The sequence below is a fragment of the Symsagittifera roscoffensis genome, chromosome 8 (assembly GCF_963678635.1).
Source record: "Symsagittifera roscoffensis chromosome 8, txSymRosc1.1, whole genome shotgun sequence".
Classification (NCBI taxonomy): Eukaryota; Metazoa; Xenacoelomorpha; order Acoela; family Convolutidae; genus Symsagittifera; species Symsagittifera roscoffensis.
The window spans coordinates 32,819,090-32,837,930 of NC_087069.1; the positions used below are offsets into that span (position 1 = coordinate 32,819,090).

Sequence of the window (18,841 nt, forward strand, 5' to 3'; positions counted from 1 at the left end):
CTTTCACTCTGTATCTCTCTCTCTCTCTCTATCCTTCCTCACCTTTTTTAATCACTCAAATGATTTACTTTTTTCTCTCTTCCTTTTCCATCCCCTCGGTCACTCATTTCTTCTATCTCTCATTGCATTTTATTTTCTTTCTCTCTCTCTCTCTCTCTCTCTCTCTCTCTCTTCATCTCTGGCTCTCTCTCTCTCTCATTCTCTCTCTCTCTCTCTCTCTCTCTCTCTCTCTCTTTCTTCTATCTCTCATGTCATTACTTTTTTTCCCTCTCACTAACTCTCTTTCTCCTCTCTTCTCTCCTCTATCTCTCATATCAATTTGTTATGTCTCTCCCTCTCTCTCTCCTTTGATATCGTTTTTTAATTTCTCTCTCTCTCTCTCTCTCTCTCTCTCTTTATCTCTCTTTTCTCCTTTATCTCTCATATCAATTTAATCTGTCTCTCCCTTTCTCTCTCCTCTCATATCATATTTTAATTTATCTCTCTCTCTTTCTCTCTCTGCTTCTTCTATTTCTCATGTCATTACATTTTTTTCTCCTCTCGCGCTCTCTCTTTCTCTCTCTCCTCTCCTTCATCTCTCATATCATTTTATTATGTCTCTCTTTCTCTCTTTTTCTCTCTCTCTCTCTCTCTCTCTCTCTCTTTCTCTCGATCGACATCTCTGAGAAAAAAATCTCTCTCTCCTTCCTTTCGTCTTTTTATCTCTCTTATCTCTCTCTCTCTCTCTCTCTCTCTCTTCAGCTCTAACTGGCTCTCCTCTAGTTCTCTCTCTCTCTCTCTCTCCCTCTCTCTCTTTCTATCCTTCTTTTATCTCTCATATCACCTATTTCTCTCTCTCTCCATCTCCCTCTCTCTCTCTCTCTCTCTCCTTCTCTTCTCTCTCTTGTTTTTCTCCTCTCTGTCTCTTTTCTCGCTCTCGCGCTCTCTCTCTCTCTACCCTTCTCTCTTTTTCTCTCTGTGTGTGTCTCTCTACTTTCTTCTATCTCTCATGTCATTACATTTTTTCTCTCTCTTTCCCTCTCTTCTACCCTTTAAATCTCGGTCTCTCTTTCTCTCCTCTCTCTCTCTCTCTCTCTCTCTTTGACTTCCCTCTTTTATCTAACATATAAAAAACAACAATTCTCCCTCTCCGTTTCTTCGTCCTTTTATCTCTCTCATCACTTTTTTTCTCTCTCTTTCTCTCTATCTCTCTCTCCTTTCTTCTATCTCTCATATCATTTTATTATTTCTCTTTCTACCTTTCTCTCTCTCTCTCTCTCTCTCTCTCTCTTTGTATCCCCTTTTTATCTCTCATAACGTTTTTTTTCTCACTCTCTTCATCTCTCTCTCTCTCACTTTCGTTCTCTCTCTTTCTTTCTCTCTCTCTCTCTCTCTCTCTCTCTCTCTCTCTTCTCTGAGTGTGTGTGTGTGTTTTCTTCTATCTTTCATATCATTACTTTTTCTCTCCCTTTCCCTCTCTGCTCTCCTCTATCTCTTTTATCATTTTATATTTCTCTCTCCTTCTCTTTTTCATCTCCTGCTCTCTCTTTCACTCTGCCTCTCTCTCTCACTTTTTCTCTGTGTGTGTGTGTGTGTCTCTCTGATTTTTTATCTCTCACGACATTCCTTTTTTTCACTCTTTTTTCTCTCTTCTCTCCTCTATTTCATCTCTCATATCAATTTATTATGTTTCTCCCTCTCTCTCTCTCTCTTTCTCTTTGACTCCCCTCTTTTGTTTCGTCATAAAACATTTTTTTTTCTCTCTCCTTTTCTTTCGTCTTTTGTCTCTCTTATCTTTTATTTTTCTCTCTTTCTCTCCTTTCTTCTATCTCTCAAGTCATTTTTTAATTTCTCTTTCTATCCTTCTCTTTCTACCCTTCTCTTTCTATCCCCTTTTTTTATCTCTCATATCTTTTTTTTCTCTCATTCTCTTCATCTCTCCTTATATATCTCTCTCTCTCTCACTGAGTGTGTGTGCATTTCGTCTATGTTTCATATCATTAATTTTTTTGTCTCCGTCTCTCTCTCTCCTTTCATTTATCTTTCATATCTTTTTTTAATTTCTTTCTCTCTTTATCTCCCAATTTTTATCACTAATATTACTTAATTTTTTCTCTCTCCTTTTCCATCTCTCGGTCACCCATTTCTTCTATCTCTCATTGCATTTTATTTTCTCTCTCTCTCTCTCTTCATCTCATGCGCTCTCTCTCGTTCTCTCTCTTTTTTTCTTCTATCTCTCATGTCATTACTTTTTTCCGTCTCACTAACTCTCTTTCCCTCTCTTTTTTCCTCTATCACTCATATCAATTTGTTATGTCTCTCCCTCTCTCTCTCCTCTCATAATGTTTTTTAATTTCTCTCTCTCTCTCTCTCTCTCGCTCTCTCTTTCTCCTCTCCTCTATCTCTCATATCAGTTTGTTTTCTCTCTCTCTCTCTCTCTCTTTGATTCCTTTTTTTATCTATCAAAAAAAATTCATTCTCTTTCTCTCTTTCTCTTGTCTTTTCATCTCTCTTATCTTTCAATTTTTCCCTCTCTTTTTCTCTGTCTCTCTCTCTCTCCTTTCTTCTATCTCTCATATCAGGTTATTTTGTCTCTTTCCATCTCTCTCTTTCCATCCCCTTCTTATATCTCATATCCTTTTTTTCTCACTCACTTCATCTTTCTCTCTCTCTCTCTCTCTCTCTGAGTGTGTGTGTGTGTGTTTTCTTCTATCTCTCATATCAATACTTTTTTGTCTCCCTCTTTCTCTCCTCTCATCTATCTCTCATACCTTTTTTAATTTCTCTCTCTCCTTCTCTCCCCTATCATATCTCTCTTTCTCACTCATTTCTTCTATCTCTCATTTCATTTTATTTTCTCTCTCTCTCTCTCTCTCTTCAACTCTGGCACTCTCTCTTTCTCTCTCTCTTTCTCTCTCTCTCATTCTCTCTCTCTCTCTCTCTTTCTTCTATCTCTCAAGTCAATTCTTTTCACTCTCTATCTCCTCTCTTTCTCTCTGTTCTCTCCTCTATCTCTCATATCAGTTTGTTATGTCTCTCCCTCTCTCTCTCTCTCCTCTCATATCTTTTTTTAATTTCTCTCTCTCACTTTCTCTCTCTCTCTTTCTCTCTCTGCTTCTTCTATTTCTCATGTCATTACTTTTTTCTCTATCTCTTTCTCTCTCTTCTCTCCTCTATTTCTCATATCAGTTTGTTTTGTTTCTCTCTCTCTCTTTTTCTTCAATCTCTCATGTCAATACTATGCTCTCTCTCTCTCTTTCTCTCTCTTCTCTCCTCTATCTCTCATATCAGTTTGTTATGTCTCTCCGTTTCTCTCTCTCTCTCCTCTCTTATCATTTATAATTTTCCCTCTCTCTCTCTCTCTTTCTCTCTCTTCTCTCCTCTATCTCTCATATCAATTAATTATGTCTCTCTCTCTCTCTCTCTACATTTCTCGATCTCTCTTTTTCTCTCTCTCTCTTTCTCTCGCTCCCTCTATATCTCTCGATCTCTCTTTTTCTCTCTCTCTCTTTCTTTCTCTTTCTCTTTCTCTCTTTCTCTCTCTCTCTCTCCCTCTCTCTCTCTCTCTCTCTCTCTCTCTCTCTCTTTGACTCCCGTCTTTCATCTATCATATAAAAAATTCTCTCTCTCCCCTTGTCTCGCCTTTTTATCTCTCTTATCACCTATTTTTTCTCTCTATCTCTTTTCCACTATCTCTCATATCGTTTTAAGATTTCCATTTTTGTCTCTCTCTTTCTATACCCTTTTTATCTCTCATATCTTTTTTTCTCTCACTCTCTTCACTCTCTCTCTCTCTCTCTCTCTCTCTTAATGTGTGTGTGTTTTCTTCTATCTCTCATATCATTACATTTTCTCTCTCCCCCTCTCTCTCTCTCTCTCTCTCTCTCTTCTCTCTTCTATCTCTCATATAATTTTTTTTTCTCTCTCTCTTTCTCTTTTCATCTCTCACTCTCTTTCACTCTGTCTCACTCTCTCTCCCTCTCTCTCTCTCTCCTTCCCTCCCCTTTTTAATCACTCAAATGATTTGCGTTTTTTCTCTCTCTCCATTTCCATCTCTCTCTCTCTCTCACATTTCTTCTATCTCTCATTTCATTTTATTTTCTCTCTCTCTCTCTCTTTCTCTCTCTCATTCTCTCTCTCTCTCTCTCTCTCTCTCTCTTTCTCTCCTCTTTTTATCTTTTTATCTCTCATATCACATAGTTTTTTTCTTTTCTACTCACTCCATCTCGATCTCTCTCCCGTTCATCTATCTCCTATTTCGTTTTATTTTCTCTCTCTCTCCATCTCCCTCTCAATGACTTTCCTTTCTTTTTTTCTCTTATATCGCTTTGTTTTCTCTCTCCATCTTTCTTCTCGCTCTCGCACGCTCTCTCATTCTCTCTCTATCTCTCTCTCTCTCTCTCTCTCTCTCTCTCTCCCTCTATCTATCTATCTATCTCCTTTCTTCAGTCTCTCATATCAATTTATTTTCTTTCTCTTTTCTCTCTCTCCTCTATTCTATGATTCGTATCACTTTTTTTCTTTCTCTCTCTCTCTCTCTCTCTCTATCTCTCTCTCTCGATCTCTCTCTCTCTAATCTCTTCAAACTCTCAAATCATCTTTCTCTCTCTCCCTCTCGCTTTTGCTTTCTTTCTATCTTTTACCACGAATTGAAAAAAAAATCACGTTTTTTGAAAGAAAAAAAAACGTTTCCTGAACACTTTTTATTTCTACTTCTTTTACAACCGCAATTTTAATACAAATGTTTTGCCCTAAATTTTATTTGCAACTGATCTAAAAGCAGTGAGAGCAAAGACAATTTATAAATACAGAATTTTATTACCTGGATTGCATAGATTTTACAGGAGGTAAGTTCTGGACATCGTAATTGAGTAATTTTAATGGGAGATCTCTTTCGAAATGGCTCTTTCAAAAATGCCTCGTCAAAATGCTCTAAAAGCTAAGTTAATAGACAAATATCTATTATATGCTCTCCAGATAATGACCGACAACAATTTGTGAAATCTCGAAACTATCTAACAATTTTCATCGTGTGTATGATCTTCTGTATGATGATCTGGTTGTTGTTCCATCGGAAAACTGACGAGTAAGTTCAAAAGATGTCTGCATTTTAAACGCGGCGTTTCAGCTTAAAATCTTGATTAACATCTAAAAAATTACCCGCAATTGCAAACATGAGATTGCAATCGATTATAATAGATTTTTAGACAGATTTTCTACTAGTTACAGATCGATTGTATGTAAACCAATTAGACACTAAAATGGATAAAATAGGGATTTTATACAGCTCGGAAAAATAAGTTTTATAGCCTAGAAAATGTAATTTTTGAGGTATAAAATCTGTACAGAATCTGTATAGAATCTGTATAAAATCGATTAAAGTATATGAAAAAAAAAGTATATTCGTATGTATAAATAATTTAGCCCTTGGGCTAAGCATTTTTCCCTTTGGTAAGTTTGATAAATGGCTCAAAAATAATACTTTACTGAGCAATCACTGCTGGTTGAATGCTTAGTATTTATCCTAAGTTATAAAGCTCATCTTAGATTGTCAAGTTTTCTTGACAAACGTTATAACTAGAAACAATAGTTAACAAAGGTATGAAGTAATTAGCCGGATAAAAACAAAGCACAGATTTATTAAAATATTTAATCAGTCAATGTCTGATTTAGTGAAAGGAGGCTTTAGTTTAAATGGCACGCTCCATTTTAGAATTAGGTCGTTAAATAAACAATTAGTACAATGATCTTTTGTCCGAGTAGTATTTCCAGTACTACAACTCATACTTTTCTGTTAGAAAATTAAACTGTTCGGTTCTTACAGTTACCATGGTGAACATTTTAACACTTTATTGATTAAATATTTCAGTTATAACATTAAAAAGAACATCAAATGAAATAGTTATGCAGACAAGTTAAATTAATGGACTCAATTTAAATATGGTTTTTGATTGAGAGATTTCATCTAGAGCTTTTTTCCAGCTTCTAGCTCCACATTGTACGCTCTGAGGACCTCTATCTTCCTCTGTGAAGCCTTGAGTTTCTGCTGTCATTTGCCATCTTCTTTTCCTTTGTTTTATTCCTAATTCTTAGCCTGCTCATCCCATCTGTAAGTTCTTTGATTTTGTCTCGCTCATTTTGCTTTCGTTTTAGATGATTTGGGAAAGCAGTTTTTCCCTCAAATGGGATGGTAATCTGACTTCCCCCTGCTTTCAAAATGTAGCCTTGCCCCACTCTGTTCTTTAGTTTCCAGAAGTTGGTTTCCTCCTTTATTATAGTTTCTTGCTGGGCTAGAAACTCAACCGGCATCATCGCCTTTTCCATTGTCGTCGAGTTGACGACTTCTATAAAGGATGGCAGTTTACATCAGTTTTAGTTCTGTTTTATTGAATACTCTAAACTGGTTATAAATCGAGGGTTTTCAGTACCCAATTTTACTTCTCTGCTTTTCTGGAGTTCCAGTCTTTGATTTAGATTGGGGAAATTCTGGGGCTCTTGTTTAACCCGTCATCAATTAACAAGTCGACAAGGACTTTACTACATATTTCAGTTGCTCCTTTCGGAGAGGCAATTTCCTCTTGAAATGATTGGGTGCGGGGCCAGCATTTTGACAGTTCCAATTCATAATTGGGTCATATTACATTATGCTAAACATCAGTATAAAAAAGAAATATATTCGAATTCTAAGGCTTATTATCAAATTTTAATGGCGAAGGACAATTAAAAAAGTGTAAAATTTTATATATACAAGGGGGAAAGTAAAATGTTGTGGTTTCACACAAATCCACCATGGAAAGCAAATGAAGAAAGACGATCATTGTAATTATTTACCACCCTGAGTTAAGCTCAGATTTCGAACTTAAGTAGTTAAAGCAAAAATGGAAAATTGGGCCTTAATTAACCCCTAATCTTAAATGTATGTCCACCTGGGGTCATCAACAGGCATACCATGGGGTCCCCATTTCTAGGTAAGAGGGATCAGAAAAAACCGGGGGGGGGGGGTAAACAGTATATAATACAGCATAAACAAAAAGAGATTTTTGCGTTTATTGTTTTTTAAAAAGAAATATACAAATTGTGAGTGGATTATTGAAGTCCTGGTGCCTTACCAAATGGAGGAGTGTAAAGGAATCGTATATAGCCATCTTTCTGGGGTAAAGAATTAATTCCAGGAGTCGAAAAAATCATAAGGGATGTGACATAAAGGGTAAATTTTGCAGTACTAGGGAGGCATCTTGTACAAATTGTGATACCTTGACGGAAATTGGTAAAGTGTCGATAGCTTGCCATACTGTGGGTCCGTGTATTTCTCCAATTTGTACTTTTAACCATACTTTCGAATACACAACAAAATGGTATAATGGGAAAACGATTGGGTATAATTTTTGCTTGGCAAATTGGGCATAAAAGTTGTCCATCTTCTGAAAAATGAGCTACAACTTGCTCATGATAGTCCAGCAAATGAAGTGTGGTGGATGGTGTGGCTAGTTATTGTGTTGTTTATGAAATTTGAATTTCCGAGAAGCAAATCGGGCATTCAAGAGTGGGTTGTGTAAGGATTTTTTGAAAGTACTGTAAATGGGGCTGAGAAACACAAAGACAATTTTGGAAAAATAACAAATTTGGGAAATGTTACGTATAAAATCTGGTAGAGTTATCTCAATCATCTTTGTTTGAGGAAAGATTATTGCATAAGGCGATTAGAGGTTTGAAAGTTGAGGTTGATAACATCTTCATTACTGACGAACGCATTTTTTTTTTGATAATATTATAAAATCTACCACTGCTTTTGACCGTAAATTTTTCTTCGTCGACTAAGCCCGGACCAAATCGTTTGCAAAAATTATCCAATTGTTGTTGATCGGGATGGATATAAATATGGTTCGTAAGAGCTTGGTATCCGTACACCTGGACGAGGAGATTGTAATCAAGGACAAAATCAATGTCCATTACCAAGCAGAAAAATTTGTAACTTTCTCTTAGCTTGAGCGTATTATAACAATTAACGCAAACTAAAAGTGGTGGCTGTGGAAATAAGTTTTTATGTAGTTTTTTCATTTGATCACAAACTTCCAAACATATGGGACATTCGGTTGTAATTCTCCCTGCTTATTCAATTTAGTCTAGATCGCAAGGGATGGGAAATGCTAGGCTATTTGCAAGACATAGTATTAGAAGCCAGTATTTATTGCTTGGTTTAAAGATGGTGCTGTGTAGTTCGCCATTATATAATGTTTCGAAATGAACTATAAAGATTGGGATTGTTTTGAAAGTTTCTGCTAGAATGAAAGAGCGTTGGAACCCTTTAATTCGCACAAAGGTTCCTTGTAAAAGAATGTCAATCTAGTGTAAGGTACAATTTTTGCATTCAATATTTCTAGGACAGGACTCCGAGTGACCAGATACAAAAAAAAAGAATGGTCAATATCGCGAAGTGGGATAACTACTCAGTTCCTCAAAGTACCCATTTCGATGTATCGAACATTAACTATAGTAGTAAAGGTATGAAGTAACTTATAGTTAGTAAAGGTATGAAGTAGTTAGCTGGATAAAAACAAAGCACAGGGTTATTATATTATTCAATCAGTCAATGTCTGATTTAGTGAAAAGAGGCTTTAATTTAAATGGCAAGCTCCAGTTTAGAATTGGGTCGTTAAATAATCAATTAGCACAATGGTCTTTTATCCGAAAATTAGTTCCAGTACTACATTTCAACCTTTTTTTAGAAAAATAAACTGTTCGATTCTTACAGTAACCATGGGGGAAAATTTAAACGCTTTAATGATTAAATATTTTAATTATAACATTAAAAATAAAATCAAATGAAATAGTTATGCAGACAAGTTAAATTCATGGACTCAATTTAAATATGGTTTTTGATTGAGAAATTCTATCTAGAGCTTTTTCCAGCTTCTAGCTTCACATTGTACGCTCTGAGGACCTCTATCTTTCTCTGTGAAGCCTCGAGTTTCTGCTGTAATTTGCCATCTTCTTTTTTTTTGTTTTATTCCTAATTCTCAGCCTGCTCATCTCATCTGTAAGTTCTTTGATTTTGTCTTGCTCATTTTGCTTTCGTTTTAGATGGTTTGGGAAAGCAGTTATTCCCTCAAATGGGATGTTAATCAGAGTTTCCCCTGCTTTCAAAATGTAGCCTTGCCCTACTCTTTTCTTTAGTTTCCAGATGTTGGTTTCCTCCTTTGTTACAACTTCTTGCTGGGCTATAAATTCAAACGGCATCATCGCCTTTTCCATTGTCGTCGAGATGACGACTTCTATAAAGGATGGCAATTTCCATCGGTTGTAGTTCTGTTACATTGAATACTTTAAACTGGTTATAAATCGAGGGTTTTCAGTATACAATTTTTCCTTCTCTGGTTTTTGGAATTCCAGTCTTTAATTTAGATTGGGGAAAATCTGGTGTTCTTGTTTAACCCGTCGTCAATTGACAAGGAGTTTACTACGGATTTCAGTTGCTCCTTTCGGAGAGGCAATTTCCTCTTGAAATAATCGGGTGCGGGGTCAGCATTTTGACAGTTCCAATTCGTAATTGGGTCATAATACATTATGCTAAACATCAGATTAAAAATAAAATATATTCGAACTCTAAGGCTTATTATCAAAATTGAATGACGAAGGACAATAAAAAAGTGTAAAATTTTGTATATAAAAGGGGGAAACAATTTTTGTGGTTTCACACAAACCCACCATGGAAATCAATTGAAGAAAGACAACCATTGTGTTTATTAACCACACTGAGTTAAACTCAGATTTTAAACTTAAGTATTTGAAGCAAAAATGCAAATTTGGCCCTAACTAACCCCTAATCTTAAATGTATGTCCACCTGGGGTCATCAACAGGCATACCATGGGGTCCCTTATTATAGGTAAAAAAGACTAAAAAAAACCGGGGGGGGGGGTTAAACAGTATATATTACAGCATAAATAAAAAGAGATTTTTGCGTTTTTTGTTATTTAAAAAGATAAATACAAATTGTGAGTAGATTATTGAAGACTTGATGCCTTACCGAATGAGTGTAGAGGAATCGTATATAGTCATCTTTTGGGGTAAAGAAATAATTCCAGGAGTCGGAAAAATCATAAGGGATGTGACATAAAGGACATAATTTTGCAGTACTAGGGAGGCATCTTGTACAAATTGTGATACCTTGATGGCAATTGGTAAGATGTCGATAGCTTGCCATACTGTGGGTCCGTGTATTTCCCCAATTTGTACTTTCAACCATACTTTCGCATAAACAATAAGTTGGTATAACGGGAAAAAGATCGGGTATAATTTTGGCTTGGCAAATGGAGCATAAAAATTGTCCATCTTCTGAAAAATGAGCTAAGCAAATGAAGTGTGGTGAATGGTGTGGCTGGTTATTGTGTTGTTTCAAGAATTTGGATTTTCAAGAAGCAAATCGGGCATTCGGCGATTAATGCAGAAGGCGTTTAGAGGTTCGAAAATTGAGGTTGATAACATCTTCATTACTGACGAACGCTTTTTTGATTTTATTATAAAATCTACCACTGCTTTCGACCGTAAATTTTTCTTCGTCGTCTAAGCCAGGACCAAATCGTTTGCAAAAATTATTCAACTGTTTTTGATCGGGATTGATACAAATATGGTTCGTATAAGCTTGGTATCCGTACACCTGGACGAGGAGATTGTAATCAAGGACAAAATCAATATCCATTACCAAGCAGAAAATTTTGTAACTTTCTAAACAAACAGCATAATTGTTTGGTCTTTTCGTTTGCCATTGAATTAAAGGAGTTCACGCCCAAAACTCATCAAAAGCAATTTAGGAAAAACAGATAGGGTAGATGTTTTTGTTTTTATCAACGCATTTATTGCATACAGTAACATAAGGGTGTCTAACTATCATATGTTCACCCTTCCGTTTATTTCTCGATAACACTAATTGGTTGCAGATATTACAGACATCATATTCTGTCATTTTAATTACATGAATAATCTGCCTGCAAATGGGGCAAGGAATTTTTGCGAGAGTTCTACTTGCTCTTAGCTTGATTATATTATAACAATTAACCCAAACTAAAAGTGGAGGCTGTGGAAGTAGGTTTTTAGGTAGTTTTTTCATTTGATCAAAAACTTCCAAACATATGGGACATTCGGTTGTCATTCTTCCTGCTTATTCAATCTCGTCTAGGTCGCAGGGGATGGGAAATGCTAGGCTATTTGCAAGACATAGTTTTAGATGCCAGTATTTATTGCTTGGTTTAAAAATGGTACTGTGTAACTCGCCATTATATAATGTTTCGAAATGAACTATAAAGATTGGGATTATTTTGAAAGTTTCTGCTAGAATGAAAGAGCGTTGGAACCCTTTAATTCGCACAAAGGTTCCTTGTAAGAGATTGTTAATCTATTGTAAGGTACAATTTTTGCATTCAATATTTGTAGGACAGGACTCTGGGTGATCAGATACAAAAAGAAAGAATGGTCAATATCGGGAAGTGGGATAAATACTCAGTTCCTCGAAGTAACCATTTCGATGTATCGAACATTAACTATCATATAAACTGGTAAATTTGTTTGTAATTCAAAGGTTTCCTTCATAAGAGTAACTGAAACTGGTTGGTCGTTGATATTAAATATCATTTTTTTCTAATTAGAAAAAATAGATGGGTTTAGAAAAATTTCTGTTTTTGTTTAAATGACTTAGTTCAAAGAAGTTAGGGTGATTTCCCGGAACTATGATTGTAGTTGATATACTGGTGTTAACCTTACTCACATGTAGCAAATAAAAATTTTCAGAGTGTTTTCTACTCCAATGAGTGAGTAACGTAGGTTTGGTAACCGGATAAACAGGTTACGAGAGCTTAGTGAGACCATTTGAATGAAAATCGATGATTTTTTTGGCAAATGACTTAAGCAAGTATTCGACAAAACTAGGAAAAAATTCCAAAATGGCGAATTGTGGAAGACTTCAATTGTTCCGTCTTCCCACGTATTACAATAATCGAAGTATATTATTAGTTTTGGACAATATGAACCGTTACAAGATTCGATAGATTTTTCCATTTGGTAAAGGAGTACGTGACAAGTGTTTTGTTTAAAAGCATGAGTCTTATGTTCAATTAATTTACTCGCAAAAATAATTTCGTCACAAGCAGTTTCGAATATGGCTGAGCTTTTATACTTTATGATGTGAAGAGTATCTCTGTAGTTAGGATTGGTTGCCTTTACGATAACATCGTTAATTTGATTATGGTGAAGGTCAGTGATAATTAAGTGTAAATCGTTATCAATTGCGACAGATGGTAAAATTGCTGCTGTTACTCGGGAATAAAACTGCTGTGGGAAATGAGAGCAGGATATGACTAAGCAGAAATTTTGATTTAGTTTGTCAAGAAACATCTATTTTTATCCAAAATTCATATTTGGAATGAATCAATTCAATTTTATTTTTAATGGCTTAAGACTTATATATAGAAGTGATTTCCTTCAAAATCGGTAATGACAACTGCTGAGCTGTTTCCCTCTAGCAGAGAACAAGTATAATGATATTTTTTTTCGAAGAGTCAGTTTCAATTTTTTGAACAGTTTCTTCCGGATAAGTTATTATTATAAGGTGAATGCAATCATTCGGTAAGGTTTTTGGTAATCTTGCTGATGCTATTAGTGCTGGTAGTTTGTTTGCGTAACCTGGTAGTTGAATTAAAAAACGAACGTCTCGATCCAAAATTCCTACCAACATTTAAATGTTTGTGTCCAAGTAAATTCTCTGTATCGCGGTATTTTACACACAAAAATGAACTCCTTCTGGTGTTATTTTTCCAATACACGATTCGTTTTATTTTGAATAAAAGGACAAATATATTTATATTTTGGATTCGACAGCTTCATGAATTACCTTTCCTGGATAAATAATTAGCATAAGACGTATAAAAGTATTGGTTCCTAAATGAGGTAAGTCAAGAGCTGCTATTCGTGTAAACAGTTCATTTGTAAGTTTGGGAAAACGAATTAGTAAAAGAACTTGTCTGTCTAAAATATCGACTAGCATTTAATCTATAGGGATGCACAGTTTACTTGAGGGCGTCTGAAAAAGAAAACTGTTGCCTTAGATTGGTGTTGTAGTGTTGTTGTTGGTGGTTGAGTAAGGATTGTTGGGCTAGATATAGTTCCTATTACATTGTTCCGTACTAATTGTTCATTTTGGTTTTTTAGGTCTGGGTATAAAACCAAGTTCGTTTCGTGAATCTGCTGCCCGAAGGGTACTGCCGGATCAGGTCGCTCTACCATGGGTATTGAAGCAGTGCTTGATTGGGAAATACGTTGATGATGGTTTTGTTGTCGTTTTTGTTTTTGTCTTGAGTTTCTTGAAGCTGATGATTCAAGATTGGAGTTTTCGTTTGATAAAATGGAACTAAAAACTGATAGAACGAAAAGGTTATACGTTGCACTTAACATTATCTTCCAGAAGCTCATAGTACGATTTGTTAGCTTACTATTTTATAAAGCTGAAATAATCGTTACTAATATTTCTAGCAGGAATTTGAGAAAAATAAAAAAGGCAAAATCAATTCCGATTTTTTCCAAGAAAAAAGCGACAAAACCGAATGTTCCGATGAAGTTATTTATAAAAAATCTGGGTGAAAACAGAGAATCCAGTTAAAATGTTTGGTTTAAACCCATTGCGGCGGTTAAAGCATCGGAATTTGTGTTATCCATGTGTCCATTTTAGACAACAGTTATGGTAATTTTTTTAGAATAGATGTTGAAGCTGTGTTATGAAGGATGTTATCCCAAAAAGCTTTCAATTGTTTTGGGGTATACATGCCTGCGCGTCTCGAATCGTATACGGAAATTTCCGTAATATGGCCTCTATTTTGTGGAGCGAATATTAAAGGAGTCTTGAAAGGTATTGGAGCCGGCAATGATTGGTACCAAGATAATTTATCACCTAAATCAAATTGAAAGGCCCTTTTGTAGCCACCAACACAGTGTATTTTGTTGGCAAAAAAGTTTGGCGGGTAATAGGGTCGACAAACATCGTTCGCCCATTATAGTAGATCGGTATTCGATCAAAGCATTTTTCGAGAACTTTAGAGGTGAAATTTTTTAGGGCAGTGATATAGCCAGCCAACTGCTCCATCGGTGTCCATGAACATAGAGCAGTTACCAGTTAGCATGTATTCTACAAGCCTGGTGTTTTGTAAAGCTAACATCATTATTGCTAGATTTTGTGTTCTTTCGAGTTCACATTGATTCTGTAATAATGTCATTTCAGAATGTCTGATTTGTTTAGCATTAAAGTACATTATGTAATCTAGCTTTGCACGCAGATGAAGTTCGCAATCAATTTCATCGGTACCTACATGGCTCCAAAGAGGATCCCAATTCTTATTGTTACGTTCATCATGGAGGAATGAAAAACTACCTGATCCCAGAGGGTAGTTCAAAGGTTTCACTCTAATTTGATCGTTCTCATTTATTTGCATTTGATAGTAATTTCTATCATCGTGTCGTATGTTGGTGGATTTACCAGTGTTCATGTCAAAAACACCTGAATATGAAATAAACAAGGACTCAAAATTTGTTTTATATACTGCTCCTGGCCTGCTGCAGACTTCTTGCTGCTTATTGTAAATGTGAATTTTCAGATCTAAGCCATTGGGTGGCTCACTCAGTATATGATATTGAGGGTGGTCCAACTTATTGGCGTACTTGACCATTTTTGCTTTTTGAGAAAATAATTTCGTGACCACGCAGTTTTCGTGCTTGTCCCATGTGTAAGCATAAGGCTCTAATGATGCTGAAAAAGAAATCACGTTTTTCGAAAAAAACCGTTTCCTAAACACTTTTTATTTTTATTTCCTCTACAATCGCAAATTTAATACTAATGCTTTGCCCTCATTTTCATTTGCAACTGATCTAAAAGCAGTGAGACCGAAGACAATACTTAAATACAGATTTTTATTACCTGGAATGCATAGATTTTACAGGAGGTAAGTTCTGGACATCATAATTGAGTAATTTTTATAGGAGATCTCTTTCAAAATGCCTCTTTCAAAAATGCCTCGACAAAATGCTCTAAAAACTTAGTTAAAACACAAATATCTATGATTTGCTCTCCAGATAATGACCGACAACAATTTGGTGAAATCTCGAAACTATCTAAAAATTTTCAACTTGTGTATGATCTTCTGTATGATGTTCTGGTTGTCGTTCCATCGGACAACTGACGAGTAAGTTCAAAAAATGTCCGCTTTTCAAACGCGGCGTTTCAGCTTAAAATTTTGATTAACTTCAAAAAAAATTACCCGCATTGGCAAAAATGAGATTGCAATCGATTATAATCAATTTTTAGACAGATTTTCTACTAGTTAAAAATCAATTGTATGTAAACCAATTAGACACTAAAACAGATAAAATAGGGATTTTATACAGTTTGGAAAAAATAAATTTTATAGCCCAGAAAAAAATGGATTTTTTTGAGGTATAAAATCTGTACAGAATCTGTATAGAATCTGCATAAAATCGATTAAAGTTCAAGTATATGAAAACATTATGTTCGTATGTATAAGTAATTTAGCCCTTGGGCTAAGCATTTTTCCCTTTACTAAGTTTGATAAATGGCTCAAAAATATTACGATAATCATTTACGAATCGGGGATTGTATAAAATGGCAAATGTGGAAAAGTAAAAACCCACTTACTTTTTATTACTTTTGTGGAACTTCAAAAAATTTAGGGGCAGAAAACCAGACTTTTTTTGGTTTTAAATTTACTTTTTATCACAAGAGGCTGATCACTTGCAACTGAGTTCAGATTTTGTCACTTGAGAGTAATATCCAAGCTGATAAATGGCCAAAAAACAATAACAACAACAAAATGACAACAATGACTATGAAAAATTTTTAAGAAAAAGCTGATAGTTTTCATCTAGAAAAACTTATAATAATTTTCCGATCGATGTTCCACTGAAGTTTAGTTCAACTAGTTTTAACAGCTTCCACGCTTACCTTTGAGAAGAATGCCTGTTGGAGAGGGCAAATAGTTGAAGAACCTCTCTAGGAATAATTTAACTTCCCCTAGGTAGCTCTCAGTTCCAATTCCCTTTCCAAACACAAGAGACCCATTTTCATCCGTGCAATAAAGTAAATTATCTTTCAGACAATCGATGCTCGGAACAGTCTGTAATTTAGACTCTTTTTCTGGGAAATAATGATTTAAAGCGTGGCAGGATTTTTCCACTTCGTTTAATTTCCACACTTGGTCACCAAAACCTTTGAAACTTCTTTCACTCATTGCGTAATATGACTTTTGGTTAGAAATTCGGGATAAAAATGCGGACACTGTCGTGGAAGCTGGATAATTTTCAGAGCTGCATATTTCTGACAACAACAATGCCTCTTGATTTTTGTCTTGAACATACAACAATGATTTTCGTTTAATAATCATGAAAATATTCAACTTCAAAGACCTTAGCCCATTACAGGCTTCAGATATTTTGTGCTCAAATAAAGCAAAGTTTGTCGCACTGATACTTTTTTCTGGTAACAAAATCAGGTCTAATTCCAAAAATTCTGGACTCGAATTTTGCATAGAAGTGAGAATATTATCCAATATCTTTATTTGAGAAGTTGCCGATACGCAAACTGATTCTATCGATATTTCGGATAATTTTTCCGCTACATTTTTGAACACAAATAATTTGTTCAAGCTAGGCGAGTGAACAAAAACACTGCCAAAACTACATTTGATGTCTAACTCTGGTGGGACTACTTCTCTTTGGCGATCAGCTGAACAAGTTAAAGCTTCCGAATGATTTGGGGATTTTAAGTGTTTTGAATCATCAGAAGACCCCAAGGTTCCTTCAAAATGTAAGTTCTTTAAATGTGTTTCTAAGTATTCTGCAGTTTTGGAACGTTTTAAATGATCAGAAGTTTCCGTCATAGCTCTGGTCGATGTTGGAGTACTGCTTGGCCTTTTTAAGGGTTCAAGGGTACCCTGCGATTGCATTGTTTTGGGTTCTTTCGAGATTTCCAATAAAGAAGTTGAGTTCGCAGGTCTAGCTTTGGGTCCAAAACTTGACGTTAAATTATCAGTACTTTGGGAAATAATTTCATTAGAAAGTTGGGAGACTAGTAACCCACTGACTAGAAACCCGTGGAGACCACAGCTACTTATCAGTTCTATGGACGATCTGTGTCCCATGACTAACTTCACAAAGTGGTCATCCTTGCAGCACTTCGGAGGTCCTGGAATCAACGTCAATTGTTTCTCGTGGTCGGGGAATTGAGTTTCAAGCGAATTCTCTGCTTTATCGTCCATATTTATTTGAATCTTACGATATGGAATCAAACTGTAGTTTTGTAACTTCTGTAATTTTATCAGGGACACAATAAAGGGAATTTAAATAAACTGAAAATTTGGCCTCTGAATTAAGGCATAAATTTCTATGAATACTTACCCTAAGACAAGTTTTTTTTTCTGACGTATAATCATAATATCACATTTGCATTAAAAACGTCCAAAAATTGTTTACGAATCATGAAAAATACCAGTAAAAAGTAAAACGTGTAACACAAAGAAGAACAGGTGAAACAAAGAACTCAGCTGAATCAACAAATCTGGAGTTAATACGAAGTTATGGTACTATAAGACCATACGCACATACGTGATCTAACAGCCATAAATTGGATACTCAATTCAAACTGAACTATAGGTCTAAAACATCAGTGCAAATAATAAAACAGAAGCATGCCGATGTAAGCCAACCCAGAAATGACTAAATCAAAGAGCTGAACAATCAAACGACAGCGGCTTACCAGGTTTCAAGAACAGTTTAGAGAATCAGTAAACATGACTAGTTTCCACCAATCAATTTGAACTTATTTCTACTTCGAATTCTACCCAGGTGAAGGTCTGCGTCTTTTGCAGAGCTTCTTGATTCCGAACTATTGCGACCAGCAACTGCAATTGGCGATTATGCGACTGTGAAATACGCGGCTATGAAATAAAAAAATGCGACTGCAAAATATGCGTTTATGAATTGTGCGACAATGAAAATTCGAAGCGATAAATGTTATTTTTATAATTTTGTTTGTACACTTCGACAGCGTAATTTTATTTCTACACTCAGTTATTCAACAAACTCATTTTGAAAATCAACCATTGTGTTGTTCTATGAAACACGGATGTAATAATGAAGCTTCTCAAGTGAACCTGCGCATGGCTGTTTTTTTTTAAATATAAAAACACACATAGTACGGAACGTTTGTTTGTAACACTAACAGCAGTTTTTTGCTCTAATGCATTTTTCTGCAACCGAAAGGAAAAAGTAATAGAACAAAAACATCCCCCATATCGTTTTTTTTCTCTAATTTTGTTTTCTATAGAAGCGCTTGAACGTGTGGAATGTTTCAATGAGGATTTTTTGTTTCGACAATTTGAAAAATGGGGAGGAACTTTGTTCTTTTGTTTTCTTTTTTCTTTTGTTTTCTACGCAAAATCAGGTTTATCGTAATGGGTCGAGTAATATGTCATATTTAGCCTTTTCAATCGTGATTCGAATTACATTAAAAATTTCACAAAACTTATTTCACAATTTTGAGAAAAATCGGTTTGAAATTTTTGATTTTCGGTCGAATTTTGAACTAATAGGTGTGAGCGTTTAGGCTAACAATACATTATTTAAGCTTACTTTAAGCCGTGAAAACATAGTTTTGCACACAGATAAAGATAGTTTTTGGAGTTTTTTAGCGCCATTATGTAAAAGAAAGGTTAAAAATTCTTTATAATTTAACTTTAAAAAAAAAGTTTTTTTTTTAGTTTTCGAGTGCATTTTCTTCAAAAATGTATTCCGAATGGTCTTTTTTATTATGAC

At 35.2% G+C, this 18,841-nt stretch overlaps 1 protein-coding gene across 1 annotated transcript in view; it reads right to left on the minus strand.

Moving 5' to 3' along the window:
- Window positions 1-17,306, minus strand: part of LOC134853558 (uncharacterized) — a 31,225-nt gene extending 13,919 nt beyond the window's left edge. The window contains exon 1 of the mRNA XM_063869558.1: window positions 15,975-17,306. Within this exon, the coding sequence (XP_063725628.1) occupies window positions 15,975-17,286 (1,312 nt within the window). The 5' untranslated portion in view covers window positions 17,287-17,306. The remainder of the gene's footprint in view (window positions 1-15,974) is intronic.
- Between the last annotated feature and the right edge of the window lie 1,535 nt (window positions 17,307-18,841).